Here is an 18473-nt window from a genome sequence, read left to right on the forward strand (position 1 = left end):
GGTACCCGTACAGCTGGTCTGCAACCAAGGACGGGAAGAAATTCACTTCATCTCATTGCAGAAACTAATGTAGATTAACAACAGGCTGGCTTTCCAGTACAGCTGTCGTGTCCCTTGTCCTTGTCCCTTGTGCCTCCCTGATGAGAGGGACTCTCCCGGTTCCTCAACCTCCGCTCTGCCCATCACAAAGGCAGACATGGGGAGGGTTATCCCACTGGCTGCTCCGGCAATCCCCCGCACAGCAAAGCGCATTTTCATACTGAATCAAACCGCATTCAACCGGCCGCAGAAATTTCAGTCGTTAGTCTATTTTAGGAAAACAATCATTAGCTCAGGGTATTTCTTAAGCCTGCGTGAAGGTCTTCATTCACTTTGCCTTTATTTTTAAGTCCTTGTTCAGTTTTTCACAGCACTTACAACTTTTTTCTTTAATTTGGGTAGATTTAGCTCAGAAGCACTTCCTTCCAGTTTTTTTACTTCATATATCTCAGAAATTTTTGTTATCTGTGAAGCTCTCTAAAGTGTCAGTGACTCCTGGGCACATCGCCGCAGGCAGGTGCAAACAGCGCTGAGCCTGCCAGCTTGAAGCTGGTAAAATATAAGCCAGCCACGTGGGAAACAGCACGGAGTCAGAGCTAAATAGTTCTCTTCTAGAACTGAATTGCTTCGTAAAATACCTTCGAAAGGTTGTTTGAGGTTTCTGTTTGCACTGTGCACGAGTGCACAGTGCTGCCCTCTGCTCACAGCTTCAAGCCCAAGCTGTGCTGCCAGAAGAAATACCAGCATGGATGTTACTGGCAAAGCTGGCCCCGGCTTGACATCATCACAATTTTCCTGGGAGAAGTATGGCCTCGGTGAGGGCAGGACCAGAAACTTGGCTTTAAGTACAGGAGACCAGTAAGACGAAGCTGCCCGAAAGGCAGCGCTGTAGGAAACGCTGGGGGCCAGCGAAGGGCCAGCGCTGGCTTCCAGGAGGGCAAAAACTGAAGCTGTCCCCAGGGGGCTGCCGCAGGCACCGTTTGAACCCCAGGCTGTCAAGACCAAGACGTGTCCGTGGGGACAAAAAGGCAGCAACTGCCGGTGAGAGAATCTGCTTAGCAAAGGGTAAACCTGTTGGAAGAAGATGCCTCTGATGCCTTAAAACTACCGCCGTTCCCTGCAGGAATATCATCACAGGATTTGCTATTGGCATCTCTCAGACACAACAGATTATCGTGATCCACAAAAGTATCAGTAAAGCCATTATTATTAAAATTACCTGTGATGCTAAGTCCTAATATGATTTACACATTTCATTGTAGTTTAGAGTAACTACAGTCTTATCAACCCATGTTTTTCAATCCGTACTAGAATAGGTCCTTTCTTGAAGGTCTTTTTTTAAACGTAGATCTCACGTGCAGCGTTTTTGTGTAAATACCAATGATAACGAGCTGATAAGTGACTCTTGTAAATTAAAATTGTACTGGAAGTAAAGTATCGAAAAATTATTTCTCTTTTACTTTCATGTATAATTCTGGGATTTACAACATATTGAGTTTTAGAGATTATAATAGAGATTATGTGTGTGACGTTTATTATATATATATATTATATATATTCACTTTTTTCTGTTTTTCTGTGTGTTTCTTGAAGGTGGGGAATATCTGAATCTGAGGAGGAGTCTGCCAGAGGTGAAGCAGAGAATGTGTATTTTGCTACTGCTCCTTCCCTTAAGACACGGTAATCCCAAAACAAACAAAAAACGGAAAGGAAGAGTTACCCAGACCTACAATAATCTCTGCACGCACACGTACTCTTGGCACTATCTGGCCTTTCAAAGCCCTCGCTACCCATGCTAGGCTGCCTTCGCACAGTGGCTCAAACACAGGACAAATAATCCTGACCGCTTTGCTGTGGCGGAAACTTTTTTCCTGGCAGAAATCCAGGTGGTGCTTTTCTGTAGCCAGCCCCGGGGCGAGGCGGACGGACTCCCCGTTGCAGCTGGTCTCCATGTTATAACGGTATATCAATGCACTAGCACTGGATCCCATGCACTTGGCGGAAAGTCGTCCCTGGGCAGTTTATCCGGCGTACGACTGATCTTTGCCGCGGACGCAGAGGCAGCCAAGGTGACTTTTTGCAAAAGCAGCTCAGGTCGGGCAGAGTTTTTAAATCTATACTTTGCGTATAGATTTGCGTATATCTATACTTTGCGTATATCTATACTTTGCGTATAGGTGTGCAGTTTGCACACCTCCCATTCCTCCCGTGGCCCATCTGGATCTGGAAGCAAAACAAGCTTTCACGTGACAGCAAACCTGACAATAAACCCATTGTGTCTCCAGCACGAGGGCGGAGTGCCCGGGGAAGGTTTAGCCTCGTTTCCTCTGCTGTTGGAGCTAAACGTTAGCAGTAGCTCTAGCCTGAATACTTAATCTGAGCATACAACCTCTGTGCATGTGGCCTGTAGCCCCCCACCTGCATTTATGGTGCTTAGGAAAAACGGACCGAGAATAATCCACAAGACACGTTTTCGAGGGAATTTATCTCATGCTATTTTATTCAAAAAACATTGACTACTTTTCATTGAGATACTGACTGAAAAGGTTCTTAACATATCTCAGCAATTGCTTCCTTGATGGGTGATAAACCTGGAAGGTTATGACACATTTGAGGCATTTTTCATAAGCACAGCTTGTTTTTAAATTTCAGTTTATATCAAATTAGAAATGTCTCATCAGTCTCTTAACCCATTAACTTCTCAATTTCCGGAAGTGTGCCGTCTTTCAGCTACTTCACATAGGCAAAGTGCTGGATAAAGCAGACAGGAACTTGGTTTTCTTACTCACCCATTGCAAGGTGCTTTAGAAAGACTGTAACGCATTCCCAAAGATGAATGGGCTGAAAATTCCTCATCCTGGTGACAAACGATACACCCGGGGCGGGGTGGGGGGGGTTAAACACAGAATGAACAGTACAAATACAAGAAAATTGAACAGAACAACAGACCTTGCTAGTACAGTAAAATAAATACCTGCTAGTTCATCAAAATGCAATTTCAAAGCTATGCTCCAAGATTTCTCAATTCACCTTCCACATACCAACAGAAAACGGACGTGATTTGGGAACTTCATCATCATTATCAAAATAAAATTAGGTCATATATAGCTACTATTATAACTAAATTAGTAATTTTAAAATGTGCTGAGTCCCACAAAAATAGCACCCTTGAAAAGATACAGTCAAAGAATACGTTAAGCTAGAAGGTGCTTTTAGATCTCAAACTACTGGAATTGCTGATCTGTTCACAGACTGTGGTACGTCAAGACTTACCACAAGGAGTGCTTTAAAAACATCACAACCAAAGTTTTTAACTTTCCTCACAGCTGAGTCTTGTGATGAGCTTTCAGAACACTCTTCTGATTGTCACATGTTACCAGCCTTCCTTCGTCTTTCCCTCCAGCTCTGTGGTCTTGCCATGGGAGCACAGGCCGAACCAACAGCAGAGAGGCATTTTGAAGACTCAACAGGAGATTTAAAAATTACTCACTTTCTTTATAAAATTGTTCCCTCCAGAACACTTTCTGCTTGAGGGACGTTTCCACTTCATGGGCAGAGAAGGAAGGGAGAGAGCAAGACAATTCCAGCTGGCAACCAGCTGAAGAGTGCTAAAGGAAAATTCCAGTTCAAGCACATGAAGGCATCTCACTTCTCCTCTTATCACAAGTGTATTGTGCAAAATCACTAGCTAGCTTCAGAATCTCTGTTGCCCTGAATATTCTCCTCTATACAGGAAAGAAAATGCGTATAAATGCCTGATAAGCATACTAAAACAATAATCATCTGCATAAATATATACAAACTCATCTTGTAAATCAGAACTACTACAATAGTTCCTGATTTAAAAACACCTCTTTGTGCTGACACTGACTTTCAAACACATCTCAACCCCTGCAGTGATTCATTTTCAGGAAGGTTTTAAGGAGTAAACTTCACTGGTGCATGTGTCGTAAGGGTTCTGGTCCTTGTTCCAGCTGTTTCTCAAGACTTTTGGGTTCTCCTGCCCAGCCTGCCAGCATCTAACATGGCGCTAAAAGGGCAGAGTAAGTCTCAAGCTCTTACGGTCTTCCTGGCTAGGTATGGCTATCACAGCTCTCCCGCCATACCGTGTGCCTCCCTGGAACATCACGCAGGCTTTCAGGCCAAACACTTCCCCTGTACTGAAACCTAGGCATCAGCATTAAAGGAACCAGTAAGTCGACAGAGACTAGGACTAACTTTACTACCTTTTAAGAAGAAATTAATATACAGAATCACATAAATATCAAAAATGTGTGAAAGAAAAAGTTTCTAGGTTCTTTCTTAGGTCCTTTCTTAGGTCCTTTCTCTAGCTGATCACAAATAAATGCGAAGGCAGTTGTCACTGAGTGCAGAATATCTTTCTTGTGGAACATTTGTACACGTCCATACTGGCACAGAGGTGCTGAGCTCCATGGACAATGCACAGCTTCCCGAGACATTCTGATATCCCTGGTTAAGGCTACTGAGGATGTTTTTTCATGTAAATCAAGAGATAGGCTGTTTCTCCCCTGTGGAAGCAAAGAAAAAGCAAAACAAGATGTATGTCTGAAGATCTAGATTGCAAGTAGCCTCCCAGGTTTGCTCCTGCTCAGCTTTTTGAGGTTCAGGTCAACTGAACTGGCCCTCTCCAGGGTTCCTGAGGCAGCATATAAAGCTGACCCCCTGGCAGAGCTATAGCTTATAGGAGGGATTATCTCTCTCCATGGCTTGTTTTCTTACGATGCATCAAAACAAAAAGCATGGAGGAATCCTGAGTTCAGTCAGGATATAGGGTCCAAGCGGCAATCGTAAGTAACAAGACCACTTCTGCAGCCCCATTTGTGACTACTCAGTAATCCTGCAGGCTCCTGGTATAGTCATATACAGTCACATCAGAGTAACCAGAACACAAGGATGCCTCTTCCACTCTCCTGCATGCCCTGTACGTCCCAGGCAATATGCAGTTCAAACCATTTGTCTTCCCTCTCTCTGCTACCCCCATCCCAAACCCCAGAGCAGCATCAGGTAAAAACAGAGATGTGTTTGCTTACCAGTGGAGGTTGCAATGTCCATAGGTGTGTTTAACATCATCCCACCATACCTTGAGAAGAAAAACACACAAGGGGACGCTGGTAAAAACTCTGAAGAGTGGTATTGTGATACCAGCACAGCAATCCTCGTAAGAGTGGTAGAAGTGGTACTTCCAGGAACTAAACACCTTTTAATAAATCGGTTTATTGCTTTTACCCTTCAAGGAAAAACAGTTCCTTTGCCTCTTCTGAACACATACATTAAACAGATCTAGAGTACATAAAGTAGGATATACAGCAAATGGCAGCTCCTGCAAATTGCAAACCAGAACCTGAGGCCTTATTTGGTACAGAAGCTAGAGCCGCCTTGCCCTCAGCTCAGAGTATGCTGTAGCAGAGGAATGAGGTGCACAAAGCTCTGCACTTTGGTTTTCTTTCCTGGTTCTCTTTAATTAGCAGTCAGTCAGACTGAACGAGACCTGGAGGAGTGTCCAGGAAGCTACAAAAGAAATGTGGATTTGTCTCCTCACCTGGCAAACCTCAGAATCGTTGAAGCAATACCATTTACATTCTGTGAGACTTCGAATATAGGCACAGTAGTGTCCACAACTAGTTGATCCTGAATGAGCAACAACGGCAAAAAGCTCATACTGCCAGGTAGCCTGTGAAGAGCCACAAAGAGTAAATTTCAGTGCCGCAATTCCCATTTGCCATTGGCTGAAGAGAAGCAGCAGCCAGGACAGCAAGAACGTGCATGTCTTAAGGAAAAAGGAGAAAGATTAGATTGGCCTTAAGGATCCTGCCATTTTGCTCTTACCCTCAGAGTTTTGCCTGCCAGCTATGGGCTGGCAGCCTCCCTGGAGATCACAGGAACGTGAAAAAAGCAGTAGGACAGCAAAGGGGCAGCAAAGGATTGGCTGCACTGCAGCCAACACTGCACCAGCAAGGTTTTGCTGTTGCCACGCTTTCCCTTGTTATTTCTCAGTAAGAGGAACAGATCCACAGCGCGGCAGATCACTCTCAGCTGCTTGGCAAAGCTGTCATCTCCCTGCTAACCTCAAGTCTGCGGCAAACAACACTGCATGGGAAACTGCCAGGAATGGAGTTGCCCTGTCTTGGACTAGTGACCTCTGCAAAGCAGTAGGTCTGCTGCTCACTGAGGCTGTCCTGCCCCAGAGGCTGAACAACAGGACAGAAGTTGCCTCAAAGACACTGTTTACAATGTCTGGATTTGGTCATCCAAATGAACTGTGTTTTCATCTTTAGTATATTTAGAAATGGAAAAAAAAGTTATGCTAAACACTCTCAGAAAAAAAGGGATTTTTTTTTTTTTTTTTTTAAATCCTGGTTCTTGTCCTTATGGCAGAAAGCTCCAGTTGTGGTGCCTTTGGTGATTTAATCTGGGCACAGAAAGTTGAATAATGCCTGAACCAGTTAAAACCACGGGATGCGAGACAATACCAGGCACCTATGTAAAGCCTCAGACATACATTTTTAAGACCTGTGCTTTGAACTGAGGGAAGTACTGGTGTGATCTCTTAAGTTTTTATGAGACTTGAGCAGAGGAGAGAAGAAAATGTGCCCTTTTTAAACATTAGGAGTATCTCACCTTTTCATTGTCATCTGCTTGGCACTGATTTTCTGTCAAGATTGCATTGAAATCAAGGTCTTGTGGGAACGGCAGATAGTGACTAAGCTTGTGAACGTAGGCTGATTTTTCAAAGCAGAAGCGCTTTAGGTGTATGGTCAGAGTCTGTGGCAGATGGACTAGCTTCATGCTCTGTAAAACAATAAATAATGCAATTGAAAACTAAGGAACGAACCCTGGGGAGGTGGGGTGGAAACAGCCATTGCCACACAGTGAATGTAGCACGGAGAGCAGTCAGTGCTACAGTGAATGATTGCCAATTCCACCAGACAGCAGATGCCAAACCTTTGTAGCTCATCTGCACACAAGACAAACGCGTAATGGAGCTGTGATAACTAAGTTTCTCAACTTCAGCGTGATCAGCACGCAGCCTTGGGTGTCTCATGGGCTGCTTCATTTCTCATTTGCTTTCTTAACCCTAGGTTGGTAGCACTAGGTTGGTGAGGAGAGGCAAGCCAACTTCCTGGTAACATGTGGCCACTAGAGCTCCATGGAGGACGCCAAGCTGACAGCTCATTCATTCCAGCACTGCCTTTGTTGATATTACTGCTGCTGCCATGGCTGCCACCAAGACATACAGATGTATTGTGTCCCTGGAGGTGGCCCACTGGTGAAAATGATGTGGAAAGTCCCCTCCAAGCCTTGAGCTGAGACAGTCTCCCTCACACACCTCTCTCTTCAATGCACTTGCCTCTTCATGAAACAGCTAATTGGCTGGCAGAGACCAATGCTGTAAAAAATGGGGAGCCCAGTGGAGAGCAAGGAAGAAAGGAAATCACCCTACAGTAGCCTACTTTTATGTGTATGCACAGCTCCAGTAACACATTCTTGTCTACCCCTGGAGCTACGCAGCAGTGTAAAGCCCCACGGTGGAAACACAACATAAACCAACAGAAGCTTTTCTACTGGTACAGAAACGCTACATTCCTCAGTGACTTACATTAAAACCCATGAAAGCATTCTTCTGTTGCTAGAGCTACATCTACAGTAGGGAACTTCCTAACAGGAAAGATGCATGTGGTGTATACCTAGCTGACATTGCTGTGCTGACAAGTCTTTGAGTTGTTGATCTCCTCTTAAACTGATATGGTTGAGTCCTTTCCCCACCCTTCCCAGTCCTAAAGGGAGTTCTGGGTATAAGAGACACATGGGGAAACGATTCTCTGTTTACCTGCAAAAAAGGTGTTTTCCTTCCACACTGTTCACAGAAACACATGTTGTGATCAGTCAACTCTTCTGGACGGAAAAAGCATTGCAGACAGTCCTCCTAAGACGACAGAGATTTCTTTCAATGGAATTCCTTCAAGCTGGATTTCTGTTTCTACTTGTACAGGGTACATGCAAACAGCAAAGCTACAGAAGGCATATTTTATTCAAAGGACAAAAGATGGCCTGCAGCCTAAAAAAGGGTACCCCCTGTTTCCTAACTGCTGGTGTGATTACATTAGTTGAAAAAAATAGAGTACCACATTTTCCACAGAAAAGATGTTGATGCATAAGTGTCTTTTATACCTACTTCAAAGCCTTAGACATTTTGAAAGAGGTTCCTTTAGGCTGAAACAGTATAAAATAGTCAGGGAATAAGTAAGGTCCAATGGTCCAGTGTCACCTGAAAAATCCACTGTCTATTTGTGGCAGCATCTACATAGCCACCATCACTGCTGTATCTGGATATCAAACAGCAGTACTGATTTAACAGTAAAAGAACACTGTACTGGGCAAACGTAGCGTGTCTGGCCAGGGATTACAAGTTATCTAGGGCACCTCACTGTGGTATCTAAGGTCTCACAGGCACACATCACTGTGTAGTATAAGTCTTTGAGTCTTACAGAGTATTTAGTCAACACTCTTTTTAGAAAGGCGATTCAAAGACTTAATTTTCCATCCCCCAAATCAAACAAATTTTTTGAGACACTTAGAACCCTTCAAAACAAAGAAGAAATGTGAATGAGAAAAGATCACCTCAAAGCCCAAGACACCCTGCAGAGACTCTTGCAGAGATTCTAGATGAGTCCCAGAAGACACCAGTGCTGCAAGGAGAAGGCTCCCACAGCGAACAGAGGGGAATCTTCTTCCTAAGGAAACAGTGCTGCCGCTGAACTCACCAGAGTCTTCAGCATGTGAGAATTGGAATCCAACACTGGGAGTGGAAGGGTTAACATGCTGCTGTTCCTCTTTGTTTCAGAAGAGCATTTCTGACAGGCCAGGTGCTCCTGTACACAGATAGTGTACAAGTAACTCAGCTCTTCAACCTGGAGGGGTGAAAAAAGGCCAAAACAAGGTTTATGAAGAACACAGCTGAGGTAATTCCCTCTGTGGGTGGGAAAGCCTGTGTGGACATGTTACTTCACACAATGTTACTGCTGTAAGGCTTGAACCCAGATCTGACATTGACTTATGTGGACAGGGCACTTCCCACCATTTAAATGACAACAACTCCTTCCCCTCATCCCCTAGCAGAGGGGAAAGACACAGAATATAACAAGATCAGAGAGTTAAACGTCTGCTTTGATACAGAATTTTATTGTTTTGTTTGGAACTGCAACAGGAGCCTGTCTTCTGTATGAATAAAACTATGACAGTGGGTGAGGAAGAGTCACTTTTCTCTTACCTTACATAGCTCCCCTGGGAGGAACTGTCATATACATAACATACTAACAGTGACTAATTATAATGAAATGCACATGGCTGACTTCAAAGAACACAGGAGCTGTGTCAAGATGTGCCAATGAATGCTTAAAGAAATTTGGGGAAAAAAGAAATGCAAGGTAACTAAATTCAGTGTTGCAAGAAGATCAATCTTTTTATTATTAATCAACTCTCCCATTAGAACGGAGACCCTAGCATGCCCTAAAAGTAGGATGAACAAAAGTTAACTGTCTTTCAAAATGTTGAAGCCTATAAAATCAAGATTCCTTCTCCCATTTGAAAGATGAAAGATTCAAATAGGTGATAATTTTAAGAATTTCATTTAGGATAATTGTCAATGAATGGGATTCTTCTTCAAGAAGCAGAGGAAACAACACATGACAAGGGCCAAAGGACCTGGTGTTCATTTTGGTGACTCTCCTTACCAGCTCTGGCTTTTTCATCTGCCTCTTTATCAAGTTCCAGAGAGTCAGAAAGAGCTGGGCAGCATCATACTGCACAAACACTGGACAAACAGAAAACACAACCTCAGTCAGCATTATGAACAGCACCAAGCACAGATTTCCCACAGATGGCAAAGGAAGATTTATTGTCCCCCATTAGATCCAGTCCCTTGGTCCCTTGCCACTCCCTGCCAGGGACAGAGCTTAGACTGGAGATGAGCTGCAATGTCTCTGTGTGACCTGAGCAGGCAGTGGGAAAAGATGGGAGGGCCTGAGTGCCCCATTGTACAACCCAGTGCAAAAGTCGTGTCCTTGTCACCAGACACAGGGCCAAGAGTATACCCAATACCTACCGGAGGATAGGGCTCAGATATCTCATTGAGTTGAGGGTTGCATTTATTTGAGTCCTTCTTAGAAACAATACAGGGAAGATTTTGTTCTCTTTTTCACCTTCGTGACTCCACAGACTTGTCTACCTCATCCCCTCGCTAAGGCTGTAACACTCCTGAGTGCCGAGATAAAAATGACAGGGAGGCCTATCCACGTCTCATCCACAGAATGGTATAAACCCCTTGATCCCTACCCAGGGAAAAAGCACACAGTTTCAGCACAGAAAGCCAAGGATGATGTAGTAACATTATGCTTTGGCTTTCCACTCTGGCTAAACTGGCATATTAAGAAACCTAAGACGGTGGGATACAGCTCAAGGCACAGCTTGCTTAGAATGGCTCAGCAGAGAATTGCTTCAAGATTGAACTTGGAAGGGGGGGGGGGGGGGAATACGCACACTTCTATAGGGAAAAACAACACCCTTGAATGCGAAGAACTAATGTTCTCAGCCCACGACGAACTCAAGATTTAGGAACTGGGCAAAAACTACACATAGTTTAGCAAAATCTTGATATTTCTGGACTAACTCTATGCTTGATCATAGGTGAAACACATTTTATGGAATAATCCAACACCCTGAGGTGGAAGTGCTTTCAACTTCCCTGCAAGTCTGCAGGTACTGACTTCAGCTGGGTTCTAGTAAGATTACAGACATCCCTGACTAAATGAAGCTCAGAAAATACACCTCTCCTCATGTCTAATAGCACATCTGCAATCCAGGTAAAGCACCACTTGCTGGGATATAGGACTTTGTGAACCACACCTGAATTTTAAATCAGGAGGACAAGGTGGGAAACTGTCAAGCTTTACAAACTCTCTTTGGGCATCTCTTTAATTGGAAGAGAGCAGGCAAAATGCAGAGCCATTCAGTCTCAGGGGGAAAAATGATGCAAACAGAAATATTCAGCTTATCTCATCTTCCTCCTTAATATAGCTTTGGTCTGGTGTCATGGTTTAACCCCAGCCAGCAACTAAGCACCCCACAGCCGCTCACTCACTCCTCCCTGGTGGGATGGGGGAGAGAACTGGAAGGGTAAAAGTGAGAAAACTCATGGGTTGAGATAAAGACAGTTTAATAGGGAAAGCAAAAGCCACACACACAAGCAAAGCAAAGAAAAACAAGGAATTCATTCACTACTTCCCATCGGCAGGCAGGTGTTCAGCCATCTCCAGGAAAGAAGGGCTCCATCATGTGTAACGGTTACTTGGAAAGACAAACACCATCACTCGAAACATCCCTCCCTCCCTTCCTTCTTCCCCCAGCTGTATATGCTGAGCATGACATCATATGGTATGGAATATCCCTTTGGTCAGTTGGGGTCAGCTGTCCCGGCTGTGTCCCCTCCCAACTTCTCACTGGTGGGCACCCCCAGCCTACTCACTGGTGGAGTGGTGTGAGAGGCAGAAAAGGCCTTGACTCTGTGTCAGCACTGCTCAGCAGTAGCTGAAACATCCCTGTGTTATCAACAGGGATAAGTTGATTTGTGTTTCCAGCACAAATCCAAAACATAGCCCCATACTAGCTACTATGAAGAAAACTAACTCCACCCCGGCGAAAACCAGCACAGCTGGCTACCATCTGTCCCTTTCAGTGCTGTCCTGTTTTGGCTTTTATATGATAAAGATCAGGGCATTTGGATATACTGTGTGTATTTGTACACATAAACAGACCCTCAGCAGCCCATTGTCACCGGTCACCCATGCATTTAACAATCTCTCTCCTTTGGGACCCTGCCCACGTGGGAGGTTAAGCCAGCAAATTCTTCTCTGTGCCCTTATAACAAGGAACAGGAAGGATATGGTTTCTATCCTTGGGTATCTGGGGGAACTCGGTATCTTTTCCACATGATCTCTTCCTTCTAATAAGAAATAGCAGTTGTTTCACTATTATCATGCCAGCATAGCAAGACAAATCAAGATATAAGCTGTCCTCTCTCTGCCCTGCACAGCCCTTTCCCTCTGGCCAGTATCAGTGGCTGAGTCTTCTAGCAGTCTGATAGTCTCACTCTTTGAACATCAGCAAGGATATCCGGCAGGGGCTTTTTCTCCCCTCTTCACAAGTAAGACACAGCATCTCACTCACAACTGGGAGGCGGCTATAAAGAGCACTACGTCATTGTGTACTTAACTCCTCACACTTCTGAATCTCTGAATGAGATGTCAGAGTCTGCACTGCTTGTTAGTGCTTGATAATTAACACCTGCATCTGGTCTGCAGGCAGAGGTGGGCATGAGGCGGTGCTGCTTACAGTTCACTCTGTACGCCGAAAGACAGTAAGCGAGGTCTATGGGAGAAACAGCTTTCCGCTTGCCACACTGCATCTCCTCCAACAGCAGGAGCATTTGGTATGGGACACTCCTCCTCTTCTGCACAGCACGTGGTGGCACTGTGATCCTATAAAGAGAAGAAGCAACGTGAATGGTAATCAAGTGGTACAATGGGGAAATATTGGACAAGATACCTGAAGGAGCAGAGGTGGATAGCACAGATAGCAACTCAAGAGGAAGCAGAATGGGCATGTTTTTAGCAAAAGAAGGAAAAAGGGGAAGCAGACACCTGCACTAGCTCATCCCACAGTGCAGGCTGACAGTTCTAAAGTAAAAGGCCACAATTTTAAGCTGGCCTGTTCATGAATAAGGGGCAAACCGAGCAGGACCCAAAGTGCTTTCTGGGCTCTAGAAACAACACTAGCCACAACCAGTTTCAGAGCTGTTCTTGCCTCCCACCTGTTCATGCCTTCATTCCCAAGATACCCTCAAAATTTCATGGGCTTGTATATCATAATGCTCGTACTTCAACTATATGCCAACTGGAAAGCTCTTTATCCTCCCTAAATTTATTGCAGTCCACAGGTTTTTCTAAGTCTTTCTTCAAATAACAATGGTAATGCACTGTCTACATTATTTAGCTTTGCCCATTTATGACACTTCTCATCTCTGCGTGCCTGTAACTTGTCTTCTTCCCCCTCTGCACACTGGTGAGTGTGTAAGAAATTTGGAGAAAGGAATAGGAATGATCCACTCAGATGACTAAAGCTGCAGTGAACCGAGTAAACTGAAAACAAATCAAACCAGTTATTAGTGTGGTTGGTAGGAAGGTGGAAGCCCAAATCCTGCTCACAAACAAGTCGACAGTACAGTCAAGCGAAACAAAATAACACTATATATTTGCTATCTGCAACAACACTTACTCTTCTCTATCAGGTGCTAGCCAGGACAATCAGGGGCCAGAGGCTATGGATCACATGTTTATGTTTACATGCTTAAAGTTACAAAATTCATAGTGGATATGGTTACGCATGACACATCCTTTAGTTATAATGGCCTATGAGTATACCTGGAATAAAATCGTACCCCGTTATGGAAAAGAGTGATACAAGTCATAAAGACTCAGTTCAGGACTGCAGCTTATTGGTGTGCAAACAGCACATGAATCAGAGATGACTAACAAGTCAGAAAACTGCAACTCCTACCTTTGCAGGCCCTAGTTTGTATATGACAGACACAACAAGACAGAGTCCTTGCTGAGTGAGCTGAAAGCACCTTGCTAGCACCTTGATGATCCAAGCCTTCAAATGTACATCCTGACCTTATTGCAGCCTATCAGTACTTAAAGGGGGCTTATAAAAAAGATGGCAGCAGATGTTTTAGCAGGGCCTGTTGCAACAGGACAAGGGGGAATGGCTTTAAACTAAAGGGGGGTAGATATAGACTAGATATAAGGAAGAAATTTTTTACGCTGAGGGTGGTGAAACACTGGCACAGGTTGCCCAGAGAGGTGGTGGATGCCCCGTCCCTGGAAACATTCAAGGTCAGGTTGGAGGGGGCTCTGAGCAACCTGATCTAGTTGAAGATGTCCCTGCCCACGGCAGGGGGGTTGGACTAGATGACCTTTAGAGGTCCCTTCCAACCCAAACTATTCTATGATTCTATGACAACAGAGCAACAATGGAAGTATCTCAGGTAGTTCTAATGGGTGGTACCTTCGAAGTATCCCAGTGAAGCGTATATTCATGAGAAACACTTGGAGCAGAGAGTTCAGACAGCAGGTCTGTCCAACGTTGTACAGTCCAACAGCTCCTGTAGGCACAGAAAAAAAGGAAGTGAGACCTGGAGATAGATACAAGAAAAGAAAGTGAAAATTATTTTAACGTGGCAAAGTCCTCTTGCACATATTCAGCCACTTGGTGCATAGGCCCAGCACCTTGGTCAGATCTGAGAAACTGTTCAATCTATTCTTATGTTCCTGAAGCAGATAACATTTATTTTTGTTTAGCAACTGACAGGAAAAATCCAAGTAAGCCTGGATTATGATACTCAGATGTCTCCCAGTCCCTCTATTTTCAGTCCTCTCATAACACATCGAAACATAAAATTAAAAAAAACCCAGAAGTCAAAGGCTGCCTGTATGAGGATTTTTATTCAGCCTTTTACACAGCCAGGCCTAATAACAAAATAAAGAGCTACATGTGGGACCACATGCTAGCTGTCCACCACACAGGCTTTAAGTTTTCCCTTCATCCTACCTCTGGTATTCTTTGTCTCTGTTTCAAAGAAAGGAACTAGCCTGAGAGAATTGGAAAAAGTAAGTCACAGCTGTTCACATTGCACCTAAAGAGACAGCATATTCTGTGCCCCGAAGGGGTATAAGTAATCGTGGTCAGAAATCAGTTTTTCTTCTGAAGTCATCACCAAAGGGAGAGAGGACATGGAACGGAAACTCAGAACAACTCTGAAATGCATACAGTCGGTGGTAAGGGTGAGCTATAGCTGGGATAGAACAGTACGTACACCTGAATGACAGCTTTTTGAGAGGCCAGTCTAGTGATGCAGCAGAGTAACTAGGGCCTACTCCATGGTTTAGCAAATCCAGAAGCAATGCTGGCTGTGTTTGGAAAGATCTAGACCTTTTGGCTGCAATGGCCAATCTGAGGACTTAAAAGTGGAAGAAGCTCTGAGATCCTCATGTAATCCCATTCAAAAAACCAAGATGGTTACTTGGCAGGGCAAAATGAGAATTGTCTATATATTCCTCAGTGAAGAGGTAAAGAATATGAGAAAATGAAGCCTAAGGACAGAGAATGGAACAGCAGGCATTAGAAATAGAAAATATGAGAGTGAAGAATAGACAAAACATTATTACCATTTTTTAAGTCTGCCACGCCAAAGACTGATGTTAGCCTCTGGTCTTTGGCTTCCTCTTCATTATTGTGTACTTCCGCTTCTGCCTTCATGGTCTCACTTAGTGTCAGCTCTAATTTCTTGCTTCTTCCTTGACGCCCACTTCTTTGTCCCATCAACAATATTGTACAAAGACAGAAGGACTGCAGAAAGACATAGAAAGATCAGAAAGAGGGGGAGCACCCAGAAACATGGGATTTGTATTTGATTTTTTCATCACGAAAAAGCTGGGTTGTCAATAAAATTAGTAAGATTACTGTGACGGCATTTGGTATATTTGAATTAATATGGGTATTGTAGGTGTGCGGGCTATTGGCAAGGTTAACAGACATGGAGCTTGACGGCAATTGCACATCCTGTCTTCCTTTTGTGTCTAAATAAATAAATGAACCTTCTGTTCCACAGAAACAGCTCCACCTAGCCAGGGAACTCCAGATGCCCCTGTTTAAGAAGATTTGTAAGTAATATGATTAAAATTGTCCAAGTGGCAGATGTTGCAAAACTCCTCTGTTCAGTAAAAGTAATGCTTTATTACCCAAAGTATCCCAAGTATTAAAAAGGACAAATTTCACCTTCTCTAGCCTTTTGAGCTGGTAAGCATTTGTTTGTTTTCTGTACTGGGCTCTCTGCATTGTTTTTAAGTGCCTTAGTCACAGCTCTACTGTTGCACTTTGGACTGTAATTTTTAAAGGCATTTAAGCACCTAAATATCAGTTTCTTTTTATGCTTTTTCAAGTGATCACAGGCAAAGTAACTGTTTAACCAAAAGAACCATTATAATGCCTTGATTTTCAAGGGAGTATTGAACAGACCATTACTCTGACAGTCTCTTATGACTCAGCTACTGGCTCTTTAAGCAAAAGTTTTTTAAAAACCCACCAAGCTAAACCAAAGTAAAAATAAACAAGCAAAACAATGTGACAAATGTTCAAATGCAGTTACACAAAAATGAAACTTTTTAAAAGCCCACCTCCAACAGGGAGGCAGAATCAGAAAAAAAAAAAAGTATATGCTTAGGGAAGCATTCACAGGGGGGAAAAAAAAAAAAAACCAAACAGAACAAATGCTCAGAAATTGTTATTTTACAAATATTAAACAGCACGTAAAATGAACCTGAGGCCAGGTGCTGAAAGAATGAAGAAAAGCTCCCAAGAAAGGGAAATAAACAAAAAATACTGGTTCTGCCTTTCACAAAAAGAAAATCTTTGCTTTAAAAGCATGTTATTTTTCAGGTTAACTGTGCCTAATAATGTTAAATATCAAAGCTGCTGAAGAATTTATCAGGCAGGGAAACTAGAAATGGATTTTTTTTTTCCCCCAATTATTACTTTTAAGCTTAAGTATACTTTTTCCCAACTGTACTTTTGATTCTTTACTTTTGAAGACTACTTTTGAACTCCAAGTGTCATACACTCAGATTCACCACATACTGTTGAATTTGCTGAGGAGTTTTATTTGGCAAAAAAAATAAACTCAGACATTCGAAGATAGATTCAAGAATATTGCTTTTTATATCCAAACCCAGTGATTAGAACAGCTACGCAGGAAAAGAGAAATTGGATTCAATTTCTTCCTTGGCAAAATGGAGTCTGAACTCACACTGCCTCTTCCCCTGGAAATGATTTAAGGACGCATTCAGGTTTCTGAAAGCCCAGCTGGAGCAGGAGCCCATCTTCACTTGTACAGCAAGAGCCAGTGGGTTTAGCTGGTATAATATCAGCCAGAAGGTAAGTAATGCTCACAGCCAGTGGGCATGCCGAAGGAGACAGAAAGGTGGGTGATAGGCAGAGCAGAGGTGGCTAAACAGCAGCTAGGGATGTACCAGGGATGAGGCAATCTTGCAAGACACAGCACAGCTTTTGGCAGGAGAGGTAGGATTAAGGGTGGGATAAAAGAGCAAGCTCAGGGCTAAAAGGCTTTGGGTGACTTGACAAACAGGTGGAAAGATATTAGGGCAGGAAGGTGCAGGGGGACACAGAGATGGGAGGATTTGGGTCTCTGGTTCGATGAAACTCTCCCCTACGCATTACTAGCAGGAACCTTGGTACGGGAGCAGGCACATGAACACAGCTTCCCAACCCTTGCACAAAACTGCCTCATTTTGGCTATCAGAAATACAGCATTAAGATTTGCACTTGACCTTCCTTTCCCTGCCTAAATGCATAAAAAAACTGGTGAGTGAGCATAGGAATTGAGGAGCAGGCTCCCCTCTTGCCCCCGATTTCTCCTCTCTCACTGGAGTAGCAGGGTCACTTCTCGGTTTCCTTTGCAGGTCAGGGGTAGGACTCAGTACTGCTCCCTCAACGCACGTGGCTTGGCCAAACCAAGCGACCACACTAGCGCTAGGCAGAGAAAAGGTAGCAGCAATACCCTCCTCGTACCCTCCACCCCATAATCCGCGAGGCCTCTCACTCGCCCTCCCTCAGCCAGCCCTGCATCCTGCTCCACAGCCTATCTGCCCTCCCAAGACACTGGCCGCTCAAGACAAAGCCCCACGGTCCCTTCACACCCCTGTACCACAGCCCCCGAAGCCCCCCTCCGCCTGAGGAGGACCACCACCTCTGCCCTTCGTCGCCTCTTCCCTGCTGTCATCGCTGCCTTCCCCTCATGGGTATCTTGGGGAAACGGCTACCGGGGGGATGGGGATGGTGCGGGAGGTGGGCTGCGAGGCAGCAGCCCTGGGGAGGAGATGGCCGCCCTGAGGCGCTCCTCGAAGGGCTGCCGCAGGGACTCGAGCCCTTCACCTCCACACTTCTCTCAGACGTCACTGAAACGAGACTTCCCACTTTGCTGTCAAACTACACGTTTGTTCGGCTCCCTTTTTTCCCCCTTTCCTTTTTTTTTTCCCCTCCTGGCGCATTGTGGCTCTGGCTCATCCTATCTGACAAACCAGCAAAAAGGTTTCCTACCAATTCCCGCAGGACCAGGAGCGCTTCGAGCTTCTGGAGGCACTCACGTTCACACCGCACCTGCTGACGGGCCCTCGGGGGCTCGGACACCACGTCTCCCCGCACCGGAGCTCACCTGCGGTGCAGAGGAGCACCTCAGTCTGGAGGGCCGGCCCAGCCGCTGCGACCCAGAAAGGCCGCCGGCA

General features: G+C 44.5%; 1 protein-coding gene across 3 annotated transcripts; it reads right to left on the bottom strand.

Moving 5' to 3' along the window:
• Positions 1-3519: 3519 nt before the first annotated feature.
• On the bottom strand, positions 3520-18449 carry USP18 (ubiquitin specific peptidase 18). Of its 3 annotated transcripts, none has more exons than XM_009332868.1 (11): positions 18404-18449; positions 15342-15522; positions 14182-14278; positions 12448-12593; positions 9792-9871; positions 8823-8969; positions 7889-7984; positions 6679-6849; positions 5600-5731; positions 5091-5140; positions 3520-4568 (listed from the first exon to the last, which is right to left on the bottom strand). In XM_009332868.1, exons 2-11 carry the CDS (start codon positions 15493-15495, stop codon positions 4520-4522), a joined length of 1122 nt encoding a protein of 373 aa, XP_009331143.1. In that variant the 5' UTR covers positions 15496-15522; positions 18404-18449; the 3' UTR covers positions 3520-4519. The 3 variants fall into 3 exon arrangements, with proteins under 3 accessions (XP_009331143.1, XP_009331142.1, XP_009331144.1); XM_009332867.1 differs by lacking the exon at positions 18404-18449 and adding an exon at positions 18289-18403; XM_009332869.1 differs by lacking the exons at positions 3520-4568; positions 18404-18449 and adding an exon at positions 18289-18403 and having other exon boundaries at positions 5060-5140.
• Positions 18450-18473: the final 24 nt, after the last annotated feature.

This window comes from Pygoscelis adeliae, unplaced genomic scaffold (genome assembly GCF_000699105.1).
Source record: "Pygoscelis adeliae isolate BGI_AS28 unplaced genomic scaffold, ASM69910v1 Scaffold38, whole genome shotgun sequence".
NCBI classification, from domain to species: domain Eukaryota; kingdom Metazoa; phylum Chordata; class Aves; order Sphenisciformes; family Spheniscidae; genus Pygoscelis; species Pygoscelis adeliae.